Here is a 24,123-nt window from a genome sequence, read left to right as displayed (position 1 = left end):
AGGTGGAATGAAATATTCATCAAATGATCCATTAACTTTCATTTAACTGAGATCAGGTTGAACCAGGACCAGATCTAAATCCAGACATCTCTCTACCCAATTTCATTCTCAGGCTCATTGTTGGACCCTGAAAGGTGCCAGTAGGCTCCTCTTACTGCTCACTTTATGAGTTAAATCAAGCTAGAACAAGTTTGGCACTGATGGCACCGATTCAGCAAGGTATCAGAAACATTCCTCTAAAATTTTAGATTAAGGATAAAGATCCATGAAGGCCAATAAACTCGCTGCCATTTTTCAAGAAACTAGTTTGAAATGATTTAAGCTTTATGACCTGGTGCGTTATTCTACTGCAAGCAGCCATAAGAAGACAGGTACACCATGGTGATAAAGGGATGGACATGGTCAGCCACTATACTCAGGAGGGCTAAACAATGCCCAACGGGTTCACCCTGGACAGGTCACCAGTCTGTCGCAGGGCAACATAGAGACAGACAGGATAAACAACCATGCACACACACACTGTTATAGAGACCAATACTGTTATAGAGAATATAGAGACCAATTAACCTGACAGTCATGTTTTTGGACTGTGGGAGGAAGCCGGCGTACCCAGAGAGAACTCACGCATGCACAGGGAGAACATGCAAACTCCATGAAGAAAGACCCCGGGCCGGGAATAGAATAGTTGCTGCAAGGTAACAGTGCTACCAGCTGCGCTACTGTGCAGCTGATTTGTTTCTCAACATATTAAGAGAGGACTGTAGAGGGTTCAGTTTGATTTTTTTGACTCTCAGTTCTTTCTTAGAACACGACAGCCACGAGTAGCACTAGCATTATGCAGACAAAGCCCCTATCCATTGATCTATCCCCACGCCACCCCACCATTACTCACTAACAAAACCCAAAGAGAATTTCAAGCTTTTGTCTTTCCAAAACCAATTTGGCCTGTGAATCAACAAACTCACCTCTGGGATTCTGGCAATTCCACAAATCAAGTCGGCCAGATCAGGGTGCACAGTGTTGAGTCGTTCTGCGGTACCGGCATACAGGATGTTCTGTGGGCTTCGATTCGTCACAGCTCGCCGCAGCTCCTCCATGTCAGCTTGGCCTATTCCCACAGCTAGCACGGTCACACCTTACATGCAAACACATATGTGAAGATTTGTGTCAAGTGAAGCATTTCTGCAACATAGATAAAGTCACATGTTTCTGTGACTCAACAGAGTCAGAAACATGACAACACAATTAGGAGAGTATGACCACTAGAACCTTTCAGGCAATCTAAAATAATTAATCCACAAAGTAGTTCTAAAAGACCATGGACATGGATTATTTGGAAGTCAAAAAGAAAATAAAACTGTATGTCACTGAAATCAGAAAAAGATAAATGATTTCTACAGTTTTTCCCAGATCTAGACTCTTTTTACCACACACTTTAAATTTTTTTTTATTGGTAATTTATCTTCTAGAACAACCAAAGTACCACATGACCAGTGGCGGCTGGTGGTGATATTTGAAGGGTGGGCTTATATATATATATATATATATATATATATATATATATATATATATATATATATATATATATATATATATATATATATACTGTAGATTTCACTGGAGTTTAAATATGACTATCTGATTAAATGTGGATGAATACAAGTGCATGCCACACATTTCAGATTTTTATTTGAAAATATTGTTGGTATTTTTCCATTTATTTGAATTACTTTGTTACAAAATCCCCAGAAAATACACCGCAGTTTAAAAATATTCAAAAGTTTAAGGGCATGAATACTTTAGAAAGACTGATTCTCTGAATTACTTTTTTTATAATGAAAAGTTGTAAGTTTGTTAAAATCTGGAACAAGCTTCCAAAAAACTGAAAAACAGCTGAAACACTGAGGACCTTTAAATCTAGACTCAAAAACTGTGGTTGGAGTTCCTTTAGAAACATAATCAGTGGAACATTATTCAGCAATCTGATGTCTAACAACGGCAAAATGTTATGTTTCAATTGCTGACTGTTTCTATGACTTTGTATTTTTGTGTTTTTATGATAAAGCACTTTGAAATGCCTTGTTGCTGAAAGGTGCTACGCAAATAAACTTGACTTGATATTTATAACTCTGACTTTTCATTCTTAAAGTTTGCATGATGTCAGATGTTTGCTTCTTGTTTTAATTCTTATGGATTATGAAGGACACAACTGAAAATTTATTTGATTTAGGAAAGGGATTAAATTATCCAAATGCTTAACAGTAATTTCATATAACCACGGTGATTTCGGTGTCACTCATCACATGTTCACAGTTTCAGTCCCTCACACCTGCATCTCCCAGACTGCTGGCTGCGAGGGTCAGGTTGTCCACAGATTTTCTGTCAGCAATGATCACGACCGCCCCGGGCACCCTGGGTCTCCGTCCAGCTGAGGGGGTCAGCAGGTATTGTCGGGTGAACGTCACCGCCTCACCTGATGAGCAACACAGTTAATGTCACCACTGCACACCGCCACACAATATCAACTGCTTAAACAGATGATCCTTTAAAAAAAACTGACCGATGTTATTCCCTGGGCTTTCATCAAAGGGTGTAGACTGGACATCTTGGAGCAGCGTGTCAGTTCTAGAATGATGATTGAGCAGGAACCAGATTTTGGGTCTATAACTGTATACAACCACCCCCACCTATAAAAACCAGATTATTGTCAAATTTAAAAAAAAAATCTATCAACAGTTTAACCTACTTTTCTCTTTTTGAGAGTGAAATGTACCTGCGAGTCTTGGGGCCCAATCGCTGCAAGTGACCCTGTTGCACTGGTGACAATGTCCCGCAGAGGTCTCACCAGGTCAGACCGATCAGTGGACGCAGGCACAAGAAACACCACATCAAGACGGCCACCCAGACACACTGCAGAGAAAACGGTTCACAACAATAGCCAAATGTTGCCTGCTTTGAGGCTTTTTAATGCGATGATGGTGCATTACCGGTGCGTTCATCTACAAAAGTCTCAGGTGAAACTCCGCCTGCAAAGGTGGGCTGGATGGTGAATCTGTATCTGCGGCCCAAACGTAGCCCGGTCACCAGGTACGAGCTGGATGACGGAGGCAGCGTGATGGACAGACCCCGGCCGACATCTGACAAATATTTATATTTAAAATGATGAAGCAGTTATTGACAGAGTTTGGCTGTACAACGTAAATCATGACTTCCTTTTTTTCACCTGTCTCCTCTTTCCAGCGAAGAATATATCCTGTGGCGCCGGTAAGGAGAGCCCAGCTCAGCCGCACAGAATCCGAGTTAACCTCGGTCACTCGTAAAGTTGTGGTTGGTAGTGTGGAAGGTGGGGTGACATAACCAGCTGTGCAAATGGAGAACACACAAGATCACAACCCAACGCTAACATGTTTCACCATATGATGTATCTGACACTAAAACACAGGGCTCACGTGTGGTGACTCTGGCAGAAACAGGCGACCCTTCCCTGTTTTCAACTAAAGCGATGACCTGAACCTCGTACTCAACCCCAGGATCAAGCTGGTCCAGATCCAGGGAACTCACATCCCGGCCCACCAGCTGGCGCCGCTCTTCCCCACCTACAGCAGCAGAAAGTCATGTTCACACGTACCTTCTTGTTGAGAAAAGAAGACCTTCTTTGCATGAAAGTCAAATTTTTATTAATATTTCCATGACTTAATATTAAAAACAAATTGGTTTCATTAAGAAGGGTGTACTGAAAATCACACCAACATGGATGCAATGAGCTATAGGAGTCTAAATTTGAAGACAAAACTACTGAAACAGTTTTTTTGAAATGTTTAATTTAAGCATGGATAGGTTGTCAGTCTGATCTGGGATCGAACAAGGATCTTATTGCAGAAAGAGGCAGGAAGATGGACGTTTCTGCAACAGATCAGTGAGGCAGATGGGATCATAGCAGCATGACAGAAAACAGATGGATAAAAACAAAATGATGTTCCCAAGAACTTGCTTACCGTCGACTCTCCTCCAAATGACGCGATAAGCTGTTGCTCCCTGCACACCAACCCAGGAGACCCGCACCACTTCCCCTCGGGCTTCCTGGACTTTAAGCGACGTCACAGTTCCCACAACCGACTGATCCGATTCTGTCAGGACAGAAATATTTCAAACTTTGTTCCCACTTTTTCCCCACTTGCAGCAGGGGCATTGTTAAAAGCAGCAACAGTAGTTAAGAAGAAAACAAACGAGATACCTGTTCTAATGCTGAGGGTAGCTGGACTTCCTTCTCGAGAGCCAAAAAGGGCAGAAACCTGCACAGTGTAAGCCGAGTTAGGCTGAAGGCCATCTATGGTGTAGGAGGAGACATCAGCAGCTACGGTTTGTGTTGCTTCGGTTCCTGCATGGAAATATAGAAAGTATCAACATTAACCTTCTCAATATTTTTTTATGTGTGATACATTTGCCCCTGTCCCCTTTACTCTGAGACCCTTAAGTCAAATCCAGGATAGCAAATTATTTTCAAATATCCCCTAATCAGTAAACAAAGTCAACATATATGCAATTTAATGTCAGTATAGCAATAGTTGTTCAGTAGAGCGATCAGAAGTTTGTTAGAAAACATTAGTGAACAAACCAAGAAGACCAAGGAGAACAGCAGACAGGTCAGGGAGGAAGTTATGGAGAAATCTAATACAAGCTGTAAATATCTCCCTTTGCGTGCAATAGCAGGGATTTCCCCCCTGATACTTGCAGCTCTTCAACAAAAGAAATCTATACAATATAAAAAGTATTTCTATATTTAAAGGTAGCAGGAGGCTCATGTGAGATGTTTGTCTGTGATTTCATGCAAATATTTTGTAGAACTTCAATAACAGACCTTCTTTTTTGAAAAGTTTAAACTTTAGGATTCGTTCTAAAACAAAATATTATTGTTATTCTTAATAATTTCACCATAAAAAAACAACTAATTCAATATCATAAGGCTAATAAGTCGCCATTTTTTATTGAAAGGGTCATGCAGGTTTTACAGTTGTAGACACATTTTATTTAGTAGGCGTGAGGGCAAAAAAGACTCTTTGGACTGTAAATGATGTTGACCTCTGACCTGCACTGGCAGGTCTAGCAGGGAGATCATTAATCACTGAAGCAGCCAAGAGGCCAATGACTGAAACAAAAGTGCTTGGTCTACATATACAACTCTATGTGTGGCTGGAAACTAACACCGCACAGCACCTCAAACACCTGTCCCCATGGTGGCACATGGTGGTGGCAGCATCATGTTGTGAGTATGTTTTTTTTTACCATAGATAGGGAATAAGGTCGGACTTGTAGGAAGATGGATAAAGGTCAATAAAGGGCATTCGTGAAAGAAAACCTGTTGAAGGCTCTACAAGACTTCAGAAAGGGGCAGAGGATCCCCTTCTCAGAGCATATTTATGTGTTTGAATGGTCCTGTCAAAGTCCAGAACTTAATCCATCAAAGTTGGTCTCTATTCAATCTGACAGAGGTTGAGCTGTTTTGCTACGAATGGGAGAAAAAAGTAGTCTCTAGTCTCTATGTTTTTTGTTCTAAATATCTACTATATCCCATGGCTGAATACACACACATGCCACACTGTTCATATTTTTATTTGCAAAATGAAAAATTTGCAAAGCCATGTTATATTTTTGCTTACCCTTCAAAATTATGTCTAACTTTGTGTTGATCTGTCACGTAAAATACCAGTAAAATACGTAAAGATAAAATGTGTAAAGATGCACATAATTTCAGAGGTTATGAAGACTTTTGCAAAGAACTGAACATGTAAACCCTTAACAGCTGCTGTATCTACAGCAAATCATTTCTTACCATCTTCATGGCGCCAAATGATCTTGTACCCAGTAGCTCGAGAAAAAGATGACCAAGTAATACGTATCCTCTGTGACAAAACCTCAGTGGTACGAAGCCCAAACAACGCTCCATTAGAGGGATTTGTCCTCGAAGACACAGTGACGACTTCGCCAACACGCTGATTAACGATAGGGGCAACACCGATTACCACAGCCTCATCCGGCTGCAGGCCATCAATTGTGTAAAAAGTCGACTCTGCTCCCAGAAGACGAGATTGCTCTGCACCTGCACAGGAGAACAGAAGATTATAAAATACAAGAAAATATATCACAGTAGAACATCATTAAATATATGCCTATATCACGGCTCTCAAAAGCATACACACTCAATTAAAAGTCCAAGTTTTATTATTAGCATATTTTTTAAGGCACCTTTAGATTTAATTCCAGCATTCACTCTTCTTGAGTTCATACCTGCCATTTGATCTCTCTCATAATTGCTCATTTACATCTTTTAGATAAAGACCAAGGTTGCAGAGAAGGAAAGGAGCATGCTGTATAAATTTATCAGTCAGGAGAAGGATGCAAAACCAATGCACAGTAATCCATGTATTAACTATGGCACAGTGACATAAAAATATGGAAAAAACTTTACATTTCTCCAAAACTGATAAAAAAGTTGAGTTAAAAACTTATCAAGGAGGTTAGCAAGACCATGGCAGTAACACTGAAGCTTTTAAATAAGAACCGCTTGTGTCTACATGTGACTTTTAAGAGTTTAAGCAGAAGATAACTTCTCTTGTTTCTTGAAGATGATTCACCTCCCATCAAAATGTGTTCTTCTTAAGTTGAACACTAACCTATAAACCTATTTCTTTCCATGTTTAGAAGTGAAAAAGCCCTTTTGGATTCAAGGCAAAACATCAAGAAACAAGAGAAAAAGTACTACTCCCTTCCACTTAAGTACATGTCCTGTGTGACCATAAATCTACACCAGCGATATCTTTACTTACTATTTCCTTGCCTCCAAGTAACTCTATATCCTGTTGCACCAGTGACACCTTGCCAAGCGACGCGAATTCTCCGGCTGTTTGCATTTGTTACTCTGAGATTGGTCACTCTCCTTGCAGCTGGCTCTGCAGTAAACAAAGGTTTACAGGGGTTTTACATTGTTTTATATTGAACATTGTTTGATTCTGGTGTTGCTGTGCTTTAAAACCTATGCATACAAATTCTCTTTTCAGGTGATTTCAAAAGAGCTGTTCAGCTCACCTGGTTTGATGAAGACGGTGACGGTTTCTCCTTCGTTTGTTCTCACCAGTGCAGTGACACTGACGCCGTATGACACTCCCACTGTCAGATCTTTGAGGTCAAGGGTCGTCTGGTTTCCAGGAATAACTTGGATTGACTCTGTTCCATCTGACATGACACCAGGAGAAGCAGAAGCTATAATTACTTCCTTAACCAATAAAAAGTCAGAAAAAGCAGAAATTAAATTTGAGTGCACCTTCTGTGTTTAAAATAACAATCCGGTACTGTGTGGCCCCCGCCACGCCTGTCCACCCAATTCGAACTGTACTGCCCAGTGACTCCACCACTCTCAGATTGGACACGCTTCCTATTGGCTGCTCGTCTGAAACAGAGAAATAATCATCCATGACATTTAGTTCAAAGCCAAAATAGTAGGGCATTTCTCACCAGCATGATTATGACCTAGAAATTAAACAGAAATCTGTTTATAAGATCTGACTGACCTATGTTTTCAGTCGAGACAGGTGTGGCTTCTTCACGGCCTTCATAGAGTGTGTACAGCTTGAAGATGTACTCAGTGTTTGGTCGGAGACCCGTTAGCTCGTAGCTGGTTGAGCTTTGAGGAAAGGACAGGCTCTGGAGAGGGCTTCCTGCAGAAAAGAGCAAGACTGCAGCATTAGAGGTTTTAGACTCAGCATTTTATCTTAACATGCGATCTTTTCTCCCTATGAAGGGGGAGCAGAATTACAATTCTTCAGCTGTATCGAAAATGTACTTCGTCCTGGACAAAAAGTGAGAAGTGTTAGGATCTCGAAAACCAACTGTTACAGTACATCTTCTGCACTGTATTGAATTTTCACACTAGTATTTACTCAGTTGTTGAGAACTGGTATATTAAATTGACAATAAACCTTTGAAATCAACAAGATATCCAGGTTTTCACATAAAAATGTAAAAACAGAGTCATGCACAGACACACCAATTTAGAGACTGAGGGTTAAACTTGAACAATTTTCAAAATAAACTAGACAAGAGCTATGTGATCAGAAAGTTTCAAAACAGAACTACATATTTTTGATGTAGTTTGGACGAAGATCCTGGTTACTTTGTCTTAAAACAGGCTGTTGATTATGATTAAACTTTTCAAACTGTCAACATATTTTCAAAGAATTGTTTGCTTGTTCATACGTTTTCAGGACCAGAATTAGAAGGAAAAGTTTGAGCCATCATGTTGCATGTTTATCTGACCTTTTCCCGCCACCCACTCCAGGCGGTAGCCTTGAGCGGACCGGATCAGTCTCCAGTTGAGGCGGATTGAGGAGGGTCCTGTGGTCACTGCTTTGAGAAACTGCTCTTCTTGACGTTCTAAGGAAAGCACAATAAGTAAGCAGCATGCAATTATTTTCTTCCTAAAGCTCTTTTCCAATCAATAAAAAAAAACGCAAAGGTCCTGCAAAGCAACATCACAAAAATGACAAACATGCTCACATAGTTAAAATTACAGAAGCAGAGGATATCAAATTGTGTGTGCATGTTCTTTCTGAAACCTTTTAAGTTTTCAGACAGTAGTTCACTCATATCGCTGCACAGAAAAGCAGCAGCTCTGGAGTGACTCACTGCCTTCATCTCATTGAAGTGACACCATATGGGAATCACACATGAAAGGCCCAGGCTGTGAGACTGTGTCTGTCCGACCTAAACAGTAACACGTGTTTGACTTTTAGAAGAGAGACAAACAGGCAGAGAGATTTTTGGCCATCTTTTTTTTGTTTTCTTTTCTTTCCCTCCTCGTTTCCCGTCTCTGTTGTTGACTGGTCAACACAGAGGGCATTCGCCTTTTCAAAGAGGATTCTTAATGGGTTACAGCATGTCAGCAAAAAGAATAATGCTCAAAAATGTACATTTTTATCTGATTAGTGAAAGGTTTTCAGAGAAGATGAAGACCTACTAAAATTTACTGCAATATGAGAAATGTGGTCTTCTGTTCAGGCTGTGGCTTTGAGTTTCAAACATGGACAAAAAGCAATAACTAAGCCTTCGCTCAATTAAAGTGTGAGGTTATAAACATAACGGTGATCTTAATACTGACATTAAGCAAAATTATAAGCAAATGGAAAATGATGCAAATTCTCACATTAATGATAAAATAATGGACACAGAAGTACCAATGATGTGCGTCCTGTTCACCTTCAGAGGCAAAGGCAACAGGCAATGGATTTGAAACTGAATTGTTGTTTATAGAAATGGAACTCAAAAATAGGAAAATGTCCACTTTGCTGCTTTTTACTATGTACCATTTAGAGATCTAGCCTCACATAAAGTACTGTAATTAATTGCTGATTTTAACATGCTTTGAGGGATTAGGATGCAGTAAAGATGGGGTAAAAATCCGATAAATAGAAGAAGCTTAAAGTGACAAACATCTCACTTCCTACCTATCTTGAATCTGGCTGTGGCTCGGGGCCCCTCAGTGTTGCCCTCATACAGTGGGATGATGGTGACAATGTACTCAGTATCTGACTGCAAGCTGGACAAAGTATAGAGCTCAATGTCACCAGCAACTTCCACAGTCTCCACGCTACGACCTTGGTGGAAAAGCAAAGCATAAATATTTTGTAAATGGAAGATTTTAAAGAAAAATATTATCAGAAAAAAATACCTCTAACCTGTGAATGGCCCCCATACCAAACGGTACGCTTGTGCACCACTGACTCGTCTCCATTTGACACGGATGCTGCCCTCGGACACCGTCTCCACTGTTAACTGCTGCACAGCCTCCAGGCTCACTGAACCAATCAGAAACAAATTATTAATATCATTTTCTGTTCCACTAAAAGGTATTACTGTCTAAAGGATACAGTACATGCTTTATAACACATCATAATATTGATCTAATCTGTTTTCTTAAAACCTACTGATCAACCAGCAGAGATGAAAGTATCAGTTGTGACTGACTTACAAGTGCGAGTGTTGAGGACAGACGGGGATGCACCATTTCTGGAGAACAGAGGGTACAAGTTGATGACATACTCTGTGTCAGGCTGAAGAGACTTCAAGGTGACAGAGGAGGTATCTGCAGACAGAGACTGCTCCAGCAGCTGGGCCGCTGGTTGTCCTAGTCAATGCACAGGGCAAAAAGACACATGGTGGACTGTTATTGGTCTGGGAGGCATCTCAAAATACACTTAACGTTTCATCCAGCATAATTACAGGAGCAGAAATGTACAGTATGTGTGGTCTTTAGATCAGGTAACCTTTTACTCAATAATGCCTTTATAGGTCATGTTAGTGAGTTAACTGGGGTGTTGAAAAGTATTTCCCCCTTACTGATATGTTCTATGTTCTTTCTTTAATATTCTTAATATCAAAGAAAATTTGAGTGAGTACAAAAGGCAGTTTTCAAATTATGATTTCATTTATTTCAAAGAAAAAGATTTACAGACCAACTTGACCGTTTGTGAAAACTAGTCGCTCACAAAAGCTGCTAACTGCTTGTGCCACCCTTGGCTGCCATCTAGCCTCAGTGATGACTGACAATAAATCATAACTATAGAGAAATTCTGTCCCACTTTTCAGCCAATGCAAAAGTCTCTGAACAGGAACGTCCCCTTTAAGGTCAGACTACAGCATCTCAATATGATTTAGTTCTGACCTCTGAAGAGCTGCAGGTTTCCTTAAACCCTTACTAGCCAAGTATATAGCAAAGACATACAAAATGCCATTCTTAAGTTTGCTTATCCATTCTACTGTAATTGAGCTTGAGGTGGTGAATTAACTCAATTTCAAGGTTAGCCTAAAACATAAACAGTGAAAAACCTGTCCTGTAATTACTATATGCCTGGCGAGTCGAAAGGTGAATATGAGATTCCTCTGGCAGAGGAATGAGAGTGGCACTCCTGCCACATGTTCAGTGGGAGAAGCTATACCTTCCCTCAGGGGGGGCAATTTTCCCTCCTGAATCACTATGTAATCATCAAAACCTCTTGACACACCCTGTCCTCAGAAATGAAAGGATTATATGACTAATTGTTCACAGTCTATAAAAAGAGTTAAACTTAGCCTTTTTCACACCTATTGAAGACGAATGCATTTAATAAATTAGGTCATGGCTACAGCAGTACAAACTCTTACAGCCAGTGCCTGAGGGCACTTCAGAGTAAGAGAAGCTAGCGTTAATCAGGCTTTACTCAAACTCCTGCGCACTCTTGACACGGTTCCAAATTTGCCATCAACAAGTTAACAGTTTTTGACTACTGTATCGACTTGATTGTAACCCTTCACTCTGCTAAGATTGCTCACAGTCCTGTGATAATGTCAAAACAAAGGAGGAATGTACTGTAAATTCATAATATAGGTTAGAGGCAGAATGTTTAAGACTGACAGAAAACAATAACAGAAATGTGAGTAAGCCTGACCTCGTGGCCCATAGGTGAGCCTGTAGCCCTGCACAGGAGTTGAAGGCTGATCCCATTCGATAGAGAGGGAGAAGTAGCCTGCCTGGACCAGGCGTAGGCTGGACACTCCTGGTAGTGACCCTGTGTGAAGAGGAAAAGGACAGGAAAAGTTTTCCTAGTGTTATTCTAGTCTTCACCTTCTGGTTTTTGTCTGCTGTCAGTTCTTACTGGTTCGCTGCTTTGCAGACATGGACTCTCCAACACTATTGGGGTACTGGGCGATGACAGTCACCAGGTAGTCTGTTCCTGACCTGAGATCTTGTGCAGTGAAAGTCCTTTGACTGGCTGAGACTGATTCCTGTAGGGATAGACACATCTCTTATTTGTAGCCATTCCTCATTTAGATTTTTGCAAGGAATGTGGCTAAAATCAGCCTAAACTATGGCATTCTTACATCGATATAATAGCTGACAGGAACACAAAATTTTAGTCAGCCACACTTTAATCTCTACAGCGTCTACATGAAGAGGATCCACCCATTAGACATGTTTATACTCAGCCTGAACGCATGTTTTTCTTGCAAAGCACGATTGACTTTGGCTCCCAAGACTACAATTATGCTTTTCTTGAGTCAGGGCTGAGATAGATGTGCTGGTTCATCTTTCCACGAGTCACGACATAAAATTCTCTAGCACCTGGACGCACCTGGCGCAGTTCTGCATTGATTGGCTGACCCAGACCAGAGAGCGGCACATACTGGATGGCATAGCCGCTCACGGGGCCTCCTGCAGGACTCCATCGAAACCGGAGAGAATCAGTCGTTTGTGCCGTGAACTGAAGATTAGACGGACCAGAAAAGGCCTCTGGTAAAAGGGTTGGGAGACATGGATCAATATAAATATGACATACTGTCCAAAATGACATGCATATGTGCAATGTATTGCAAAAGTATATATAACCTTTGAAATTTTTCACATTTTACCAAGTTATAACCACAAACCTCTTTTCCCTGAATACGAGTATCTAGTTTCTTTACTTTGGATCAACATTATTAGATTTTTCTTCTTTTGCTCTTTCTTTTGGTTTGTTATTTTGTTTGTATTTCCTTTAATTCCTGTAAAGCACTTTGTTTTGCCTTGCTGCTGAAAATGTGCTATATAAATAAAATTACCTTTACTTTACTAATGTTAAGTATGAATGCATGCAGCACTTTTCAGATATTTAATGGAAAGAATTGAATTGAGTCACATTCCAAAAAGCAACATCATGTTATGCTGGTCTATTCCATTAAATCTTATTAAATACATTGTGCTCTACGGTTGTAATGCAATAAAATGTGGAAAAGTAATATGAACATGTTATATTTCAATACAGTGATGTTGAGCTGTGGCATCCATACATACCGTCACTTGCATAGACTCCCCCTGCTGCTGAGCACACTCGAGGGCTAACAAGAGGAAGAAGCGTATTCAGCAGCTTGAAGTCCCCAACAAACGAGGTGAAATCACTGCTGGGCTTTGAGGAAACCTGAGCCAGTTCATTCCTGTCTGCACTCTTGATTCCTAAAATTAATTTTATATTATTAAATTGGGCAGAGGAAAAAAAGAAAGAGATGATTTCATATTTGCTCCTTTACTCTGATAGTTAATTCACAAGGCTGCAAATATAAAAAAAACATACCAACTGCAAAAACATTCACTCCCTGACTCTGCAGCTTCTGAGCCGGTTCCTGCACTTGGTCTTGTGATTTCCCATCAGTGATCAGAATGGTGACCTGAAAAGGTAACAGCAGGTAGGATTAGCTACCAGTTCCTAGCATTAAGCAAAATGTAATAATTAAGCATTGTGGTGGTTAGACCTTTGGGACGTCGCGGGTGGAGGCTGGGTTGAAGAAGTTATCAGAAACATACTTTAGACCAGCTCCAGTGCGTGTGTTTCCACCTTTATAGGTCATATTCTGCACTGCTTTGACGACATCAGTGCCTGTCAGGTATGTGTTAAAGGTGAACTCCACCCTGAAGAAAGAGTAACATCAACAATAAGGTAATTCTGCTTATCAAGTAGAGAAAAGAGGTAGTTATTAATCCTGTCAGTCACCTTGAGGTATCACTGTATTGCACGGCCCCAAACCGGATCCCCGACTCGCTAACAAAGCTGGCAAAAGGTTTTACAATTCCAGCCATGAAGCCCTTCACCTGCAGGAAGTTTAAGCGGCCGATACTGGAGGACCCATCAATCAGGAACACAATGTCTGCTGCCTGTACATTATTACACCTGCCTGCAAAGTGAAGGAGAAACAGTGATGTATCATTTACTCCATGTCCATAAATTTAGCCTCAAAACTTCCGTTTGTGTTGAATAATGTGAGGGTGAGGCTTTTGTACAGTAAATCGTTAAATTGGTATGTTGCTGTCTGGGATTAGGGCTGCCTTTTTTCCTCCGGTTCAGTTGATTGATAATTACGCCACAGTCTGACTCTTCTCTTCAAAAGCAACTTTTTAGTTTCAATAATTTACTGAAGCTTAAGTAAAATAAGAGTTTCACTTTTTTTTTCTTGCTACTCTTTGCAACAAAGCCAGTCATAATTGCTCATGTTACTTAAAGCTAAATAAAACCTGATGTTCCTTTAGTTTAATTTTTTATACGATCTTTTTAAAAAGTAACCGATTTGAAAAACAAGCAGATGCTTAAATAATTCCTGCAAGATCTAGATTCCATCAAAATTGGAAATAATTTATATCTTAATTTCATCCTTCCATCCTGACCACAGTTTACCCATTTTCTGATGATGGCTACCTTCAGCAGGATAACCTTTTCTGTCACAAAGTTCAAATCATCTCAAGCTGATTCGTTGACCATATTGATGAAGTTGCTGTAGTCCAGTGATCTCTACAGACCAGATCTAAATTAGTACAGTTGGGATGTGGTGGAAGAGGAGATTCACATCATGGACAGTTTAGCTTCATCTGTAACTGTGTGCTGCTGTGATTTCAAAGTTCTCCAAAATCTTGTTTAATATTTATAATGAAGCATTTAGGGATTTTTTGAGGGCGAACCGTTCTCCAACTTGAAACTAGCGAGGTGTAAACAATAAAATGGGCACTGAGTGAGGTAATAAACTCTTTCTTTAGACATAATGAAACATCTTTGCATATCTTTGTCAAAATCAAAACACTATGGGGTAGATAAAACAACTCTACAACAACAACAAACAACAAACAAATCTATTGTGTGATGCTAAATGTTTTCAATTACTGGGTTTCATCTGTTTCCAATTCTACAAATAGCTGCAAAAAAAGCATTTCTTTACACTAACATAAATCAGCCACGTATAAATTAGGCATTTGTCACACATTTAAGGAAAACCTCATCCATTTTCATGTATGCCACAATCAGAGCAAATAACTCCTTATTTTTCAAAACAAAAACTGGTTGTGTTTTGCAGAGACGTTGCAAAATAAAGCAAGTTAGGGAAGTGATCGCTGTACACCAGATGTTTCTGGAAATAAATTTGTGCAAATTAAATCCAATATATTTATTGGATACAATCATTTTTAACACAATGTGTTAAAAATTATTCTGTCACTTCTTCAAAATTCAGAATGTTGTGGAATGTTTTAGCAGATGTATTTCATGTTGACTTTAGTGAATTGATTCCAAATGCATAAAAGATCAATCTATACAGAAGTTCCTTTCTTTGTTCTGACATTATAAAAGTTACTATAATTATTAAATGAATGAATAAATCTATTGATCTACATAGACATCTATGTATCTAGTCTGTGTCTGTTACTTCTGCATCTATTATGTTGGAGAATGAAGAGAAAACAACTACCATGATAAAAAAAAATGGTGCAAACAAATTGCTTCCATCTGCTGGACTTTATTAGTGCAATTGTTCCTGCATGCATGTTGTTCAAACAGCTTTGAGAGTCCAGTGCAAATTGCAGGTGAAAAGCTGATTGCTGTTCTTCATAGTTTTCCCCATGAGTGTGTAGCAACTCATCTGCATGAGAGTAAGGCTGGGTGGTTTGTTCTTCAAAGGCATGTAGCCTCCGGTCCAAAAACAAAAGGAAATTACAGCCAGTCACTCAAAGTTAAAAAAAAGACAATAATATCTTTGTTGTCTCTTTTTATTTTGCTTGTAAACTTCAAAACAAAACTTGGCTTTTTTTTCTGTGAAATGTTACTTTATTTAAAAAAGGGGGATATGTTCTGATTGACAGATGATTAGCCTGAGGGCCTGAGAGGTTTCAGCAGATTTCAGTCAAGTCTGAAAAAGCTGGTGTTAAAACAGAAGCTGCGACAGTCATTTCTGTAAAAGTCAAGTATTTAACACTGGAGCCTACAAACACAAGAGTGATCCAACAATGGCTTTGGCAAACTCTTCTATATTATCTAAAATGTATACCAAATAGAGAATAGTGAGCTGCATTGGTCTGCTGTTAGGTTTTTAATGTTTAGTTTTTAATTTCCATACTTTTCCAGAATCATTTTCCTAGATTTTTCCATCTGTTTTGTGGATATCTTTCTTTTTCCACAAATCTGCAAGCAACACAATGCAGAAGACTTATGATCTGGGCAATGTGATAAAAGGATATTTCATAGATTTTTGAGATCAACACACTTTTAAATCGGTTAAAATCTACAAAATATAAGATATATTATATATAATTACATGAACTAGACTACATCACTAAGAAAAAACAAGAAACTTCAGTTTACATACAGTTCAGCAAATTTCCAAAAAGTTCAAATTTCATTGCTTTTGTAGGCATTTAAGTCAGATCAAGTTAAATTTGATTAAAAATTCAGACATAAAAGGATCTAGAAGTTAAAAAAGCAGCAAAATTATAATCAATAAGTTGACAAAAAACTTAAGTTGTTTTGATGAAAATCAAAACTAAAGCTGAATATCTAAAAATGGATCAAAATAAAATAAATAATTTTACCCTGAGCATCAGCAAGTGTGATGGAGGATAGCAGGACAGCAACAGTGAAAACCCAGCTCCACATCTTCACAGCCTAGACAGACGAAAGAGGAAAAAAGCTTTCAACTTTTGCAACACGACCAACATTTTTTTAAAAGCATCACACTCATTGTCATCCTTCAGCTCCTTAGTCATCACCAATAAAACTGTTGCATATTGTTGGGTTATTTTGTGATCTTTGGAATTTCCGTTTTAATCTTGTAAGTCATTTACTCCACATCTTCTTCGGATCTTCAGCTGTTATGTGTCACTGTCTGCTTCCACACTGCTTGGTCCTGTCTGTGCCTGATTCTTGTTATCCTGTCTGCCAGTCTTATTAAATGCAGGAACTTACCAGGTTTTACAGCTCTGTCTGACAATCAGAGAGATTATCTACATTTATATCAGTCACGTTCAGCTCCAGGCTATATTGACATGTTACACTTTGTCAGTCTTTATCATTAATGGAGTGCTTTTCTGTACAAACAACTCCTACGCTAGCATTAAGACAAAAAAACTGTGACTGAAACAATGTTAACATTTATGTGTTGTATTTTGAGTTTTCCCATACTTGATAAATTTGGCTTTATTTTCTGTAGCATTTGTTTGTGTTTAGTTGTAATTGCTGTTATTTAATTTTTGTTCATTGTTCCTCCGTGTCTATATAATTTTCATTTCTCTGTGACATAGATTTATTTTTCTCACATCATTCGTCATGCACCCTTAACACCTGTGAGTCGTTGAGTTGATTGGGACACATTTCTGGTCCCACTAATCACCTCCCCTGCATTTACAAGCTTGTCACTTTCTTTCACAGATTCTAATGTTGTCATTCTGCTGTCTAGCCATCCAGTTTTAAGTGTGTTAATCCTGCTGTCTCTCTTGTTGTTTGTGCTTCCTTCTGGGTTCCTGGAGGTTTGTTTATTTAAGAAATTACAATCTAGAAATGAGACCTTCTCCTTTCTAGATTAGGCTCCTACTTCTCCACAAGATGCGACATGAATTCAATATCATTACATCAGGTTATTTTGGACTGAATTTGACTAAAAGTTCTGAATCTGACTACATAACTGGATTGTATTGGAATAAATGAAACAAATTTGATTATATGATAAAGATCTGCTTGTCTTGATCCAAAGAGACTTGAGATGTGTTGTAAATTGTTGAGATTTTGTACCTGCATTATATTAAATAGCTAAATTCAATCTATGACTTCAAGACATGTATAATTACATCAGGGTTCAAGAATTGTTAGAAAAAATTTGTTTCCCTTAAAGAGGGAAAATATTACCTTATTTTGTTATCCAAATACGATGTAAGCAAATAAATACAAACAATTATGGCACAAAAGGTATAAAAATAAATAAGTAATTCTCTCTGATTTGAGTGCACACTGCCACAAAACCAGCAAAGCTGTTAAACCACCTCAATGTTGTTGAACCCTCAATTAGGATTAAAAATGTATTATTTTTAATACATTTTAAAAATAATTTATTATTTTCAAAGTTCATAAGAACTTTGACTATGCTTGTCTGAACTGTTCAAACTGCTGAAATTAATAAGGTGAATAAACATCTGCTATAAAGCACCAAATATGCTCTTTGTTTAAGTGTTACAAAGTAAAGTTTTTATACTGACTGAAATTCAAAAATGTCAGCAAATAGTTTATTACACTGTCAAAATTTAGTTAAATGTCTCCACTTTTTGATTGCACGCATTAGAAATCAGTGAAAACAATCACTATTTGTGTCATTGACCATTATCCAGCCATCCTGGTCCTAAAAGACAGACATATGAATGTTATTACATTTTTGGAATAGGTTACTTCACTTCACCTTCACATGCCAATCTGTATCTCTGTAGGTTTTCAGTAGTAATATAGCAGTGGAACGTACAGTATTTTTCCCGTATGTTTTCGATCTGTCTTTGGTTTTTGTTCATATGGAAGGCAGATGCCAGATTCCTATATATGGTTGATATAAAGTCCATGAGATCCCTGTTCTTCTTCCAGACATAAAAAATATTTCCTTTTACCTTTTAAAAATAACACTCTCTTATAACTTATGGCAACATCTGTCAATATTAACTATAACATGTGTCAGCTTTTGTCAGGTGGGGCATAGCTATAAACCAAGAATATCCTTTTCATCAGAGTAATGCAACGCTCCCTGTCAAGTTAATAGAACTACAGGAGGCTATACAACAGGATAAAATCGATGGTTTATGGGAATCAGCAGGACAACATAAAGCATTTTAACTCTTGAAACTTTATGAGAAAACGTCTGAAACCAGACAGAAAGTTGGATAGCTGAGGTGAGGAGAGCATGTGAAAGACAGATGGAGTCAACGCATGCTGACAGACTGGTAAAGACTGTTGACACCTACAGTAGAATAATGTAGAACAGATTACCTTTATTTATAATTAGTACCATATTCATTTTGAAGAGCACAATTTATTTCTCTCGCAGAAAGATTCTAGCAATTTGGCTTGAAATCTGTCTTTAATTAAACAAACACTTAAATATTGGTTCAATGAGCAACAAGCTGCAAACAGCCTCTGGTAACTTATCTGATAATCCCTACTGAAGGTTGGCGCAGGGTTAAAGTATTAAGGAATTTAACCAGAAAGCACATAATAATTCTTATTTATCTCCACTGATTCCCTTTACCGTAGCATTAATATATGTGCAGAGGTCAGAGCTTTACAATAATATTTGATTATTTTCTCAAGCTACATTGTTTTTCCTTCTCATCTTTGATCTCGAAAGGCAAAAGCTCTCAGCTGATGACAAACGGTTGTTCCCCTAAAAGATGCAGACCGGACAAGACTACCAGCTGAAGATTTTATTTTGGTCCAAAACATTCTCATAAAGCCTGAGAAGCTGCACATGCAGTCTTACTTTTCCTTGTCTTTAAGTATTTTCAGATTCCACACGCTTAAAGCTAAATTATATCCATAGATCTCCTGAGTATGCAGATCATATTGTATACGTTTCATTTTATTTTCCTCTTGCTGTTTTAAGTTTGGTGAAGCAGTCAGCCAAATACGTTTGTACACAGTGCACCAGTTTTACTAACAAAAAAGATATAAAAACCAATGGTGAGACAGATGAACCCAAGCTGAAGGCTGCCAAAGACTTACAACATTTTAGTGGGAACACAGTAAATAGAAAAGCTTAAGCACATTTTCCTGCTCATGTTTGTCACTTGAAAAACAGGGTTGAATGTTTATAGCTACATGTGTACCAATGACATAAATACCTGCAGGTTAAATGAGGCTGTGCTTTTGAATTTAAGTGACTCCAAAGCAACCTTTCAGACTCTGCAATCTAGCTAGACATGCTAAGCTAGCTGTGCTGCTGGTTAACATTCAGCTGCTTGGAAGATGCTTAGAAAAAGCCTGGGGTTGGTTGGGTTCTGAAGGCTGGGAACCTTCAGAACCCAACCTTGAATCAATAGTCATTTGAATTGATCTGATAGGATAGTTCCAAGTATCGAGGTACAGTAAGGATTTGGAAAGTTATGGTTTCAAAACTGCTAAAATGTTTCACATATCATTCCTACGTTTTGAAATTTATTTTAATGACATGTCAGAAAATCTAACCAAAGCTTTCTCTGACTCTGTGGAGCACAGAGTAACACAATGCTTCCCCTACCCACCTGTAGCTGCACACTGGTGAAATGAAAGACAGGTTGAAAGAAAGAAAACACCTTCCAGCACTAACAAAAAGGACTAAATAATTTTCTTGGAAATGTGCCCACTTGCAGCCTTCCTACCCCTAAAAGAACTTCTTATTGGTGTATAATGCCATCCATCCCTCTATTGAAGTAATCCTTCTGTAAAACTACAGTAGGCAGCTAACACATGTTCGTTAAGCAGCTGGCACACTCTGCATCTGACATATTAACAAGCAAATACAAATTTGCATACATTTGCTAACGTGTGTATATCACAATAAAAAATATGCAATTAATAAATGTTATAAATTACATTTTTGGAACTGTAGTGATCAATGTGTTATATAATCCCAGTAGCAGTATGAACATTTGTTGATTTCCTGTTTTAAATATAAAAAATAGATGATTAGATGGTTTCTCTGTGTAAATACCATGATCCTGAGGAACCAAGTTATTTTTACTCAAGATTATTTTGTGGTGAGAATCGCATACTGGGCTGAGTACCCAACACCACATCACTATATTTATGGTCACTGTTAGTTTTTGGATCTCACTAAAGGAACTACAGAATCTCCAAAACCCATAGAAACTTTAGACATGTGTTCACTTTTGAAACTCCTGGCTTGTATGGCCACAACCCATACAAATCACATGACAAATTAAACCAAGCAGGTATAATTAAAGGTGAAAGAAACAGCTTTGGAATGAGTTTAACAATGTATTTCCGGGACAGAAGGAAAATACTACGACTCATCGCAGAGTTTCTAGTAGGATTTGTATGAAAACTGAGCAAAGCTATAAACTTGTCCTCTGACAGAGTCACAGAAATGTATTTCAGTTCAGATGCCATTCTCCCAGCAGGAGAAGTGGGCCACTACCATGTGACAGAGTTCAGGGCAGACTGTGAAGTGAGCGGACTGGGAACTGAAGGGTCAAACGAGGGTGACATGTCCCACTAAATTACCCAAGACTGCTAAAAATTATCACACCACAGGGATCTTGTATTCTTGGTTCTCTGCTATTGGTAAGAATAAATGAGTTCTTGTCAGAGGTTATCTGAAAACCATCTGAAGATTCTCAAGTCAAGAACAAGATAAATCACTTCTGCCATCGTCATGGTTTTCAGCCAACTTCAATAATCTATCTATTATGAAAATAAATCGCCTCTGAAAATAGTTTCCAAAAGGTTCAAGTTCGTTCCAGAATTTCACAAGCTTTGAGTTTCTGTTAAGAAAACATAAACAGACTTAATCAAGGAAAGTGCTCTCTTTGTCTTCAAAGGCTAACTTGTCTCTTTCAGAAACATGAATGGGGCATGAAAAGACAGAGACACAGCAGCATGCCTGCCTTCCAGCTGACTTAGCCAAACCTAAACATGATTAGAGACTAATTCAAATGAAATCAAACAAAAAATGACTCATTGTAAACTACCACTTTAATGCAGAACAAAAATGAATATCCTACTTCTAATCCCCAACCGGGGAAAATGAAGATAATCACATCCAACACACCCAGGGACCAGCTGTGGCCGTTTTCAGATGTTGGCACCAAATGTCAGAGAGGCACCAGAGACCTAACCAAGTCTGGCTGAAAATATGCAGAGAATGAAGAGTAGAAAGAAAAAAGCAAGAGGATGAAGGTGAAGCAGAAAGAGCCTGATATTATTACTTTAAAAAAAAACTTAACTGTTTACTGTTCTGAGCTAAACCACAACAAAGCTGAGGGTGCAGTCGGATGTAGACCAGATAATTGAAACCAATAAAGCATGCAGAGGGGAGTGTGCATATTTTCCTTCATCCTAAATCAAGGACTGTCACTGTCTTCATCCTAAATAAGTTCAACTGAGGTCAACACACTTAAAACTCCTGGGTTATTTATTTAGTCAAATAAAGGGTTAATGTTGGGACAAAAGTAAGACAATTTTAACCAAATATGTGGCCAAAATGGATGCAGATTTCATTAGACTTCTTAAAAAAAGTCTAATGAATCTCAGGTACATGACAGCCTTGTTTCTGTCAGACTTCTCCAGGGCAGCTGTGGCTACAATGTAGTAGCTTACTGCCTTGAATGACTGAATGTAGTGTGAAGTGCTTCAAAGTCCTCTGGACTTCATAAAGTGCTACAAATGTAGGACATTTTTTACCATATTAAAAAGTATTTGGCTAAATGGCTACTTAAGTTCTGAACAGGGGACTTGAGATGTACCGTTTAATCTAATTTAATTTGTGAAAATGATGTAAAAATACAGAAAAAAAAATACAATTGTTAAAAGCAGATTTGGGTACAAAATAATGAAATAAGAAATTAGTTCATATAACTGACATCATTAAAAATAACACATTTGGGAAGGAGAAGCATGTTTCCAAATTTTCCAATGCATAAAACTTTAGAAGCCAACACTTTCTGTACTGTGTACATGTTAGAGCTTTACACAGCACTTCCATTGACAATAAGTACCGGTACCACTTGCTTTATGTTCATTTGACCTCCAAATGGCACATAAGGCTCAGCAGACAGAAAATAACATTAAAGCAATGAAGGTTGTTTACAAACCCGAACACAGAAGCTCTGGTGCGTTTTAATTAAAAATGCTTGTCATCCAGTGAAGCAGAGGAAGGTAATGACATTGTACTCAAGTTGGAGTAGCACAACATCAAATAAATGTAAACAGCATGGTGCAGTTAAACTTTTCCAAAATGTTTCACATATAAAATGTCACTTACTGCCACCTTCTATCACGCTAATGAAATAAACTAACAGTAAAAACAATTCATTTTAATCCAAATATTACTTAATATAGTCAATATTTATTTTATTTTTTTTCTTTTTGCATCCACTAACTTTTAAGTTTAAATTTTGTTATCCATGACCCAACCCAGTTGGTAAAGCAACTGGGATGGGGGAAACACAAATTAGTTTTTGTTGGGGGGGGTTGTTCTTTAACCAACAGCTTTAATAGTGCACACTCTGTCCGGCTAGGTTTCTGTTCCACTCCAGGGTTTGAGTTTAAAACACGTTGTTAGACTTAACCACGGGCTTTTAGATCCCCGCCTTTGAAGGGGATTCATAACATTTTCTGACAACACGTGCGTAAAATGGAGAGGTTTTCTGTGAGAGCAATCCTTCGTGACAGTGATGTTGCAGCAGAATCAGTACCAAACGGCACTGCATGCATGCAGGTGTTATATCAGAGCGTTTAAACCTTGCGTGAAGGTTTCAGGTAGCAGATACGCGCGTTATGAAAATGGCACTTTGAAAAACTTTGCAATGAAATGCAAAAAAAGTTTGTTCGTACCTGAGGATTCCTGCTCTGTGCGCCGGCCCACAGCCCGCCGCTGTCCACCTGTGGTACATCCAGCCCGAGCCCACGGTGCGGTGGGGGTGTTTCACACAGCAGTGATTTCCACAGACGACCGGTCTCACAGTGTCCCAACTTCACGGAGCAGGATCGCGTCGCCACCACCAGCCAGCCAGCTCAGCGACCCAGCTCTGATCGCTGCATCCCTGCAGGCGACAGTCAGCAGCGTGAAAAACAGTTTCTGATTCCCCAGGCTGCCGCCTTGTTCGAGGAGAGTTGAACACAAGCAGGAGCAGAACAGTCCAGACTTGTCGGGACGCCTGAAGGAGAGCAGCCCCTGAGCTCTCCCTTTCTGCTGTTTTTTCATCCTCCTCCCTCCCTGCAGCCGAATGCAAGTCAGACTGACTGTTAGTAACATCTTTATTCCTCCGGGTAAGATTGATTAAACTGGACTCGTGGTTTGTTTGTTTATTTATCGGTTGACTTATTGATTTAAACTTTTGGGGCAAATTAGATCTTTACACTACATGGGTATGCAATCATTTGCATGGATGTAGTGTAAAGTATTTTCCACCTTTACAATATTGTTCTGTTAACCTTTTTATTCAAACTTTAAGATAAAATGATTTTTTCTTTACAGAATTTTTTTATGTAAAAAAAATAATGTAAATAATTATGTAAATAATAAAAAAAAAAGTGCAAAATAAAAATATGCACTTTT

At 38.6% G+C, this 24,123-nt stretch overlaps 1 protein-coding gene across 2 annotated transcripts in view; it reads right to left on the bottom strand.

Moving 5' to 3' along the window:
* The window catches only part of col7a1 (collagen type VII alpha 1 chain), a 75,299-nt gene extending 51,411 nt beyond the window's left edge, over window positions 1–23,888 (bottom strand). For both annotated transcript variants that reach the window (XM_023325080.1, XM_023325081.1), the window contains exons 1-27: window positions 23,400–23,888; window positions 16,409–16,481; window positions 13,554–13,734; window positions 13,315–13,471; window positions 13,137–13,230; window positions 12,860–13,018; window positions 12,162–12,319; window positions 11,685–11,814; window positions 11,478–11,597; window positions 10,022–10,177; window positions 9,729–9,848; window positions 9,498–9,647; window positions 8,311–8,427; window positions 7,566–7,712; window positions 7,319–7,444; window positions 7,084–7,230; window positions 6,825–6,947; window positions 5,831–6,097; window positions 4,235–4,378; window positions 3,996–4,127; window positions 3,450–3,596; window positions 3,224–3,361; window positions 2,988–3,137; window positions 2,774–2,910; window positions 2,561–2,687; window positions 2,330–2,473; window positions 966–1,135 (exon numbers count right to left, since the gene is read on the bottom strand). In XM_023325080.1, coding sequence (XP_023180848.1) covers window positions 966–1,135; window positions 2,330–2,473; window positions 2,561–2,687; window positions 2,774–2,910; window positions 2,988–3,137; window positions 3,224–3,361; window positions 3,450–3,596; window positions 3,996–4,127; window positions 4,235–4,378; window positions 5,831–6,097; window positions 6,825–6,947; window positions 7,084–7,230; window positions 7,319–7,444; window positions 7,566–7,712; window positions 8,311–8,427; window positions 9,498–9,647; window positions 9,729–9,848; window positions 10,022–10,177; window positions 11,478–11,597; window positions 11,685–11,814; window positions 12,162–12,319; window positions 12,860–13,018; window positions 13,137–13,230; window positions 13,315–13,471; window positions 13,554–13,734; window positions 16,409–16,472 — 3,705 coding nt within the window. In that variant the 5' untranslated portion in view covers window positions 16,473–16,481; window positions 23,400–23,888. The remainder of the gene's footprint in view (window positions 1–965; window positions 1,136–2,329; window positions 2,474–2,560; window positions 2,688–2,773; window positions 2,911–2,987; window positions 3,138–3,223; window positions 3,362–3,449; window positions 3,597–3,995; window positions 4,128–4,234; window positions 4,379–5,830; window positions 6,098–6,824; window positions 6,948–7,083; window positions 7,231–7,318; window positions 7,445–7,565; window positions 7,713–8,310; window positions 8,428–9,497; window positions 9,648–9,728; window positions 9,849–10,021; window positions 10,178–11,477; window positions 11,598–11,684; window positions 11,815–12,161; window positions 12,320–12,859; window positions 13,019–13,136; window positions 13,231–13,314; window positions 13,472–13,553; window positions 13,735–16,408; window positions 16,482–23,399) is intronic.
* Window positions 23,889–24,123: the final 235 nt, after the last annotated feature.

This window comes from Xiphophorus maculatus, chromosome 20 (assembly GCF_002775205.1).
Source record: "Xiphophorus maculatus strain JP 163 A chromosome 20, X_maculatus-5.0-male, whole genome shotgun sequence".
Taxonomy (NCBI): Eukaryota; Metazoa; Chordata; class Actinopteri; order Cyprinodontiformes; family Poeciliidae; genus Xiphophorus; species Xiphophorus maculatus.
Note: the sequence above shows the minus strand (reverse complement) of the source record. Positions and strands in the feature narration are given on the sequence as shown.